This window comes from Octopus bimaculoides, chromosome 26, assembly GCF_001194135.2.
Source record: "Octopus bimaculoides isolate UCB-OBI-ISO-001 chromosome 26, ASM119413v2, whole genome shotgun sequence".
NCBI lineage: Eukaryota > Metazoa > Mollusca > Cephalopoda > Octopoda > Octopodidae > Octopus > Octopus bimaculoides.
Window position 1 is genome coordinate 7,649,816 of NC_069006.1, and position 9,158 is coordinate 7,658,973.

At 38.8% G+C, this 9,158-nt stretch overlaps 1 protein-coding gene across 1 annotated transcript in view; it reads right to left on the reverse strand.

The window, feature by feature from the left end:
- LOC106878627 (protein SFI1 homolog) overlaps positions 1-7,429 on the reverse strand; it is a 15,833-nt gene extending 8,404 nt beyond the window's left edge. The window contains exons 1-5 of the mRNA XM_014927904.1: positions 7,338-7,429; positions 6,413-6,502; positions 5,161-5,352; positions 3,699-3,929; positions 2,472-2,606 (exon numbers count right to left, since the gene is read on the reverse strand). Coding sequence (XP_014783390.1) covers positions 2,472-2,606; positions 3,699-3,929; positions 5,161-5,352; positions 6,413-6,502; positions 7,338-7,354 — 665 coding nt within the window. The 5' untranslated portion in view covers positions 7,355-7,429. The remainder of the gene's footprint in view (positions 1-2,471; positions 2,607-3,698; positions 3,930-5,160; positions 5,353-6,412; positions 6,503-7,337) is intronic.
- Positions 7,430-9,158: the final 1,729 nt, after the last annotated feature.

Genomic DNA, 9,158 nt, shown 5'->3' on the forward strand with positions numbered 1-9,158 from the left:
ATATATATATATATATATATATATATATATATATGTGTGTGTATGTGTGTAGATAGAAAGATAGATAGATAGATAGATAGATAGATAGATGGATGGATGGATGGCTAGAGGGACAGACAGATAGACAGTTATATTATTGTTGGTGGTGTTGTTATTATTACTATTGTGTGAGAGAGCAGCGCATGCCATCAAAGTGACACTGGGTTACAAATATATGAAACCCAATATACCCATCATGACTAGGTACCTGAGAAGGGTACACCGGGTACATGCACCAGGTGACATTTCATCTGTCTTTGTGTCCTGAGTTCACATTCTGCCAACTGATGTTGATGTATTTACATCCCCATAACCTAGCTGTTTGGCAAAAGAGATTGATAGAATAAGTAGCAGGTTTTAGAAAAAAACAGTTGGTACTGAAGCCGATTTTTTTTTTACTAAAATTTCTTCAAGGTGGTGCCCCAGCATGGCCACAGTCTAAAGACTGAAACAAGTAAAAGAATAAAAGATAAAGATATGACTCAAAATTGTGGTGATTCCAGGTTGAGAACATCACCCCTGTATTTACAACAACAACATATTGAATTATTGCACCATGACAGGAGACAGAACCCTAACTAATACGTCGACAAAAGGGTGCTGACATGTTCCTGACTGTAAGGGTTTCACGAAATCCCTAGTTGGAGGCTCAACCTTCCAAATACTTTTACAAGACTTAGAAACACTGAAGGACCACTGCAACAACTGTGTGAATCTGATAAATATGTGTAGTGACGTCATATTGGCGCCAAAAGGCATAGGCGCCATTGCTGAATCCTTAACCATGCGTGGGTTTCAACATTGAAGCGTTCCCGCAATTAGTCTGTCTCTTTACCAAGCCAGACAGCAACCAAGCAAGACGTCTAATCAAGCTCTCCCATTTGAGTGTGGTTGAACCAAGTTGTCTCTACAACGACACCAGCTCGAGGAACCGTACATCTACATTTCAGGCTACTCTAAAACCGGACAATTGGAAGCTGTTTTATCTTCCACCGAACAATAAATATTTGTTGTTGTTGATCAGTTTGGAGTTTCTGCGTTCAGTTCACTTCTAATTTAATATAGGAAAGTTAGGTGTATATCTAAAGATATATAACCCACTCTCCTAAATATGCATGCATGTATATAAAAGATAAAAGATCTCACACACACACACGCACGCACACATGAAGGGGTGCTGAATAGTTCTTAGGTTTAAGGGTTTCACAAAAGGCCTGGTTGGAAGCCCAACCTTCTAAGTTCTTTCACAGAGCTTTAAAAAACTGAAGGACCGTTGCAATAAGTGTGTGAATCTGAGAGGAGAATATGTTAAATAAAATCATAATTAACTGATCCTCCTGTATTTTCTTTTACCCAAAGCCAGGAATTTTTCAGCATCCCCTTATACATTTCACAGAGCGTAGAATTTGATGCACTTAAAAAGGAACTTGCTAGAATTCATAATAGTACATTATTTACATTTGACAGATATTTGTCCTCATCTTGGTTGTTGTCAACACGTTTCGGCTGATATACCCTCCGTCCTTCATCAGGTGTCTTGGAGAAATTTCAAACCTGGGTTCTCATTCCTAAGGTATTTTTTCGATGTTATTATTATTATTATTACTGTTCAGTAGTTTTATTTTTATAACGTGCTTTCACTTCACTACCGAGCACAGCTCTGTGTGCCTTGGGTATGTGCTGTGGTTTGCTGTGATGCTCTTATGGTTACTGTATTGAAAGTGTTTTGCATAGGATGTGTGCAGTACCCAGTATTATTATTATTTTCATCATCATGATCATTGTCATTATTATTATTATTATTATTATTATTATTATTCAGGTCACTGCCTGGAATCGAACTCAGAATCTTGGGGTTAGTAGCCCCCTCATCTCTTAAATATAGATCTGTATAATAGTAGTTCTCAATGTTTTTAATATCCAGGTTAGATCGAAAACCTTGTTGAGGCTCATGGCTTAGTGGTTAGGGCATTGGACTCATGATCATAAGATTGTGGTTTTGGTTCCTGGACTGGGTGATGTGTTGTGTTCTTGAGCAAAACACTTCATTTCACATTGCTTCAGTCCACTCAGCTTGCAAAAATGAGTAATCCTGTGAGGCACTAGCGTCCCATCCAGGTGCGGATTATATCCACCATGAAACGGGAAAACTGGCTCTTATGAATTGGTAGGACTTAAGAAGATAACTTTGCCTATCCAAAGCCAAGATTTTTTTAGGGGGATCTACACCAAGAAAAGCAAAATATAAGTCAATAAAAAAAAATTATATCTAAAGAGGGAAGACTGTTGGGGGCTGCCGGAAGGATTCTTGAGGGCCACATGAGGCCCTGGGAGCAATGGTTGAGAACCTATGGTTTACACTGTCAAATTTCCCTTGCTCACATGACATGTATATAAAGGGATTTGGTGGGGTTTATATGTACACAACTCACCGTACACACATGTAGGACCAACATTGGTGGATCAGTTTAGCTTGAAGCCTCTTGATAAAGAAACATCTCCAGTTTTCAAAGCAAACCATTTTCATCCGCTTCCACCATTTTTCTTGTTGGGATCTCAGACAAAATCTGAAAAAGAAATATTTCAAAGATGAAAATATTTATTTCCAAAACTTAGAACTAAATATTTGAAGAGGTTGTATTGTTTTTTTTAAATTCCTTTATTGGTTTCAATCAGTAGAATAACTGGCCATGCTGGAGCACTGCCCTTAAGAATATTTGGTTGTCTGTCACTTTCAAATAGTGCTGTGCATACTAAATACACACACATACACACATACATGTATATGTGTAGGCCTAAATGTATGTATGTGCTCACTTGCTCTTACCTCTGGCTAGGTAACCATGTATCTCCTTTGCAGCAGCACAACTCTTTCTTGTTAACTCCCCCCTCTCTTTAGGTAGCCATGTCCCACCTCTTCAATACCACACCTGTTTCTACCCTCATTCTTGTTAACTCTTGCTCCTCTTCCTCTCCCTCTCTCTGGTTGGGTAACCATGTACTTCCTCTACAGCAAGGTACATGTTTCTGCCTCTCTGTCACATTATAACCTTTCCTCATCTGACACAAGATCACCTCCTCCAATGCTCCCCTCCTCCGCTCAAAAGATTTTTGCCTTGCAAGTTACTTGGTGACCCTGTCAGTACAGATGCTACTTAAAAAGCACTGAGTCCACACTGTGAAGTGGTTGGCATTTGGAAGGGCATCCAGCTGTAAAAACTTTGACAAAACTGACTTTGCCTGTGCTGGTGCCACATAAAATGCACTGAGTCCACTCTGTGGAGTGGTTGATGTTATACGTATACATGTAAGTATGTCCGTATATATATGTATGTATGCACATATATATATTATTTATATATATATATATATATATATATATTTCTATGTGTGGCCGTTGCCAGTACCGCCTGACTGGCCTTCGTGCCGGTGGCACGTAAAAGCACCCACTACACTCTCGGAGTGGTTGGCGTTAGGAAGGGCATCCAGCAGTAGAAACTCTGCCAAATCAGATTGGAGCCTGGTGTAGCCATCTGGTTCACCAGTCGTCAGTCAAATCGTCCAACCCATGCTAGCATGGAAAGTGGACGTTAAAGGATGATGATGTGTGTGTGTGTGTGTGTGTATACAAATATACATATACAGACACATGTACATACCTTGTCTGTTTTTGTCTTTGACTGAAATTCTTCCATTTGGCAAACAGTTTCATTAAATACAGTTTCTGTATATGTTCTGTGGCAGAGATGCACTGATTCTTCCGGCAATTCACATTCCGTTGCCATTGCTTAAGAATCTTAGATTTCTTCTGCGAATGAATTGTCTTCACAACATGTTGGTGCCACTCGGTTTTGTTGTGCCATTTTCGATGCCATTTCTTCAAGAATCGTCTGAACGATGTAAAACAAAAGGAAAAAAAATAACAACAAAAGTAAGAGAAGAATAAAACAAAAATTACATGTTTGAATGATCATTTCAGACAGCGGCACAAGTATAGTCCTGCAGTTAAGAATTTGGTGTTTGAGGGAAGGTTTTAATTTAGATCACTTTAACCCTTTTGTTACCATATTCCTGTTGAAATACAGGCATTGTTTTAATTTAATTTTGAAGAATTTATCAAAATAATTTTATCATCATTAAACTGGTGTTTGGAACAAAATGATGTGAAATTTTGAGGCTTGGTCTTAATTTTTTTATTTAAATCATTTTAAACAGATTTTATATCATAGAACCAGGGACAACTTCAGATGGGTTGGATTCAAAAGGGCTATAAATCCCCATCCATCCTGATTCCCTACAAATACATATACTCCTCCCCCTCCGCCCCTGTTTCTCCTCCCTTCCATCTTGATGGAAGGTTTTCATTTAAATCTCTTAACCCTTTAATTTAGATCCTTTAACCAGCTGTATCCAGGGCCCAAATATCCCACCTGTTTTATGTTCAAACTGGCCAGATTTAGCCTTTCACACCTACCCTACAAAGTCATTCTAGAAATAAACAATCACATCATTGAAATCTCAAAGCTATGAGAGAATGCATGGTTAAAACAGTGTGAATAGAAATGCAATGCAATTGACAAAAGAGAGTAAAGATTCCCTTCAGTCATGAATGACCATGGGATTGAACCTAGAAAGTTCCTCTCTAAGGCACAAGTCCAGGCAAGGTTGTTTATGGAAGACCAACAGTCGCCTATGCATACCAGCCTCTCTTTTCCAAGCCACCAATGTTATCCAAGGCAAAGGGGCAGATGTTATCCAAGGGAAAGGCAAAGGGGCCGATACATGCATCTTTATACATAACCCCCACACATATACATACATACACAAACAGAGTGAAATGGAGCAACATGAAATAAAGTGTCTTGCTCAAGAACACAACCTGGTCTGGGAATCGCATTCACTACCTGATGATTGTGAGCCTGACGTTCTAACAACTGAGCCATGCGCCTTCACAATTGACAAAATAACCTGAATACAAAAGGGTTAAAACAGGAGATTTATATCAAAAGACTAAGATGGGTCCCAGGAAATTTTGGTTAAAATACCATCACTACCATCCAGTACAGAACAATGTGTTAAACAAGACATCCCCAGTCAAAAAGCCCGAGACAGTGAAGTTACCTGAGCATCCATTGGTTAGCTCGATGGCTTTCTCTCACCAACCATAACTGATTCAACCAATGAGCAATAGCTCTTCTCAGTATTAACTGATCACATGACTTCATCATATTCAGCACAAGATGGTGACTCTCTGCCATTGAAATGGTCGTGGCTCTTTTCCAAAGATGGAACACTTTTTTTATTGTGTAGTGCCTGTGATGGCAGAATAAATAAATAAATAAACAAAAACAATGAAATTCACACAGGTATGTATACATACACATAACACACATACATACATATATGTATCATTATCATCATCATCATCGTTTAATGTCCGCTTTCCATGCTAGCATGGGTTGGACGATTTGACTGAGGACTGGTGCAACTGGATGGCAACACCAGGCTCCAATCTGATTTGGCAGAGTTTCTACAACTGGATGCCCTTCCTAACGCCAACCACCCAGAGAGTGTAGTGGGTGTTTTTACGTGTCACCCGCACGTACTGGCAATGGCCACGCTCAAAATGGTGTATTTTATGTGCCACCCGTACAAGAGCCAGTCCAGGGGCACTGGCAACGATCTCGCTTGAAAATCCTTACACATGTTACGGGCACAAGTGCCAGAAAGGTGACGCTGGGCACAGGTGCCATCCCGATTTCGCTTTTGCTTGCCCCAATAAGTCTTCACAAACTGAGTTTCGTATCCAATGAAGGAGATGACGTTGGCACGGGTGCCAGTCGTCGAATTTAGTTCAATTTCACTTGCCTTAACAAGTCCTCGCAAGCGGAGTTTAGTGTCCAATGTAGGAAAGGTACACATAAGTGGGCTGGCTACACCTCTGGCAGAGGCCTTGGATTTAGGTCTCACTTGGCTTGCCGGGTCTTCTGCACATATGCACACATATGGATACACACATAGGTGCACACACAGATACACACACACACACACACGTATGAATTCACATGCATACACACACATACACATACATATATGCACATATATGGATACACACATACACACACACATATGGAGATACACATACACACACATATGGATATACACACATATATACGCACACATGCACACACACACATATGCACACATATGGATACACATATACACACATGGATACACACACATATGCAGATATGCATATACACTCACACACACACACATACACACACTTATATGCTCACGTATGGATACACACATACACACCCACACATGCACACAAACACGTGTAAGGTGTAACAGTTAGTGGTTGTCGTACCTGTAGTGCAACAATGATATTGAATGACTTTTAAAAATGGTGTAGAATCTGTGGAATGTAACTTGGATACATTTATGTCTGTGGTGTTTCCTGTCGAGCAGAAGAAGAGAGAAGAGACAAAAGAATCACAAGAACCAGCTACAAAATCACATGCATGTATCTATACCAGGAGTTTTCAAACTGTGGTCCGCGGACCACAGGGGGTCCGCAAGGACAAGACGGGGGTCCGTGGACAGCAAATACTTTTTATGGGCAATTTGATTTTATATATGTCTTTTAATCGAAATCTTTTAATTGACAATAAACCTATTTTGTTAAATGCTTGCTGTTAAATAAATAAATGTAAAAATATATGTTATTTTAAGCAAATATTTATGTATAAATTTCATAAGCGTTTATAAGGGGGTCCCTAAGGTAAAGCCTGAAATATAAAGGGGTCCGCAAGTCAAAAAGTTTGAAAACCCCTGATCTATACATACACATATATATATAGTTATATATATATACATGCAAGCATACATACATGTGTGTATATATATAAATATATATAGATACATATAGATAACAAATTAAAACGGTGGCTTATTAGCAGTTAGAACTTAAAGGTAAAATTAATAGAGGTCACAATATTTTAGTATAAGCGATGCTGACCAGCATCCTCCATCACTTTTGTGATCTCTATTAATAGATATAAATATATGTTTAAAATTTATATTTATATACTGAGGGTGATAAATTGAATATTAATTTAATTAACATCAATTTAAAACCAGTGGCCTATCATATAAAAAAAATCTGAACATTCAGAAAAATTGTATTACATGAGTATAAGAAGGGATGACCACTAAGTGGACATCCGATATGCTAGAAAAAGATCATCTACGATCTAACCACAAGGAAAAGAATGTTCTCCAGAATGTTCTACCTGGCTGCCGTTTCCATAGTCTTCAGATGCTGCCTGTGTCTGTTGTAATTACACCAACAACACCACACCTTTAAGGTCAGCTGTTTTCTGTAATGGAGGGAAAACAGAATATGTAGTGACCACCACCTCCCATCAAGAAATACATTACACTAACCCAAAACATAATGCTATTCACACACACACACACACACACACACACACAGAGGCATCATCATCATCATCATAATCAACATTGTCGTCATCGTCATCATCACTATCATCATCACCACCACCACCACCATCATCATCATCATTCTAATGTCCATTTTTCCATCTTTCTGTGAGTCAGATGGAAATTGTGGAGGCAGATTTTCAATGGCTGGATGCCTTTGCTGTAACCAAACCTTGCCTGTCTCCAAGGGAGGTAATATTCCCCTTGGCTGGATATCTTTCACACAGAAGAGGAGAAGTGAAGGAAGCCGCTTGCACGACGGTGATACTTGTTTACAACAATTACACAATGTCAAACCAATCAGACAGTAATATACACACACATGCATGCATAAACATACACACACATGCATATACAGACATACACACACATACATACACACATACATACACACATGCATATATACATACGTTTTTACACACACACATGCATATATGCATGCATCTTTATACATAACCCCACGCATATACATACACACACATGCATATACAGATATACACACATACATACACACATGCATGCATATATACATACATCTTTACACACACATACACACACATACACGCACACACACACATGCATATATGCACGCATCTTTATACATAACCCCCACACATATACATACATACACAAACACATACATGCATATACAGACATACACATGCATACATAGACACATGCATGCATATATACATACATCTTTACACACAGACACTCACACATACACACGTGCACACACACACACACATACACACATGAAGACATACATACATATATGAGCGTTGGGCCTCACAGAGGCCAAGTGGCTGAGTTCCTTTCGAGTGTTGGGCCTTATGGAGGCAATGACCAAGACCTTTGGCATTAAGTCGTGCTTGAGAAGAAGACCCATCAAGCTGAGCAAAATTTCAGTTGTGGCAGATACTAGTGTCACGCAAATGGCACCCATGCCAGTGGCACGTAAAAGCACCCAGTACACTCTTAGAGTGGTTGGCATTAGGAAGCGCATCCAGCCATAGAAAACCACGCCAAATCAGAGTGGAGTCTGGTGCAGCCTTCCAGCTTACCAGCCCTGATCATACAGTTCAACTCATGCCACCATAGACAACAGACATACAGACGTTAAATGATGATGATGATGATATATATATATATATATACATATATGAGAAGAAAAAGAAAATGCAGATTGAGAAGTTAATAATTGTTTGTTATTAACAGCAAATTAATCGTCTTCACTTACAGCTGTTTCAATTAATACTCAGTAAATATTAAGTAAATATTAAATTTCTATGACCTGAGCATAATATCTTCAGAGAGGGAAAAAATATGCTTTTGTATGTTTTATATGTGTTTATGGATTCATTATAGCAGACTGAATGGTATATATGTATGTATGTATCTTTGTATGTACGTACGTATGTATGTATGTATATGTATATACTACAGGATTCTTTCAGTTTCCTTCTATGAAACCTACTCAAATGCTTACCGACATTTCTTCCAACTTTACATTCTAAGTTCAAATACCGTCAGGGTCCACTTTGCCCTAGATCCTTTTAGGGTCAATAAAATAAGTACAAGTTGAACTCTGGGGTTAATGTAATCAACTA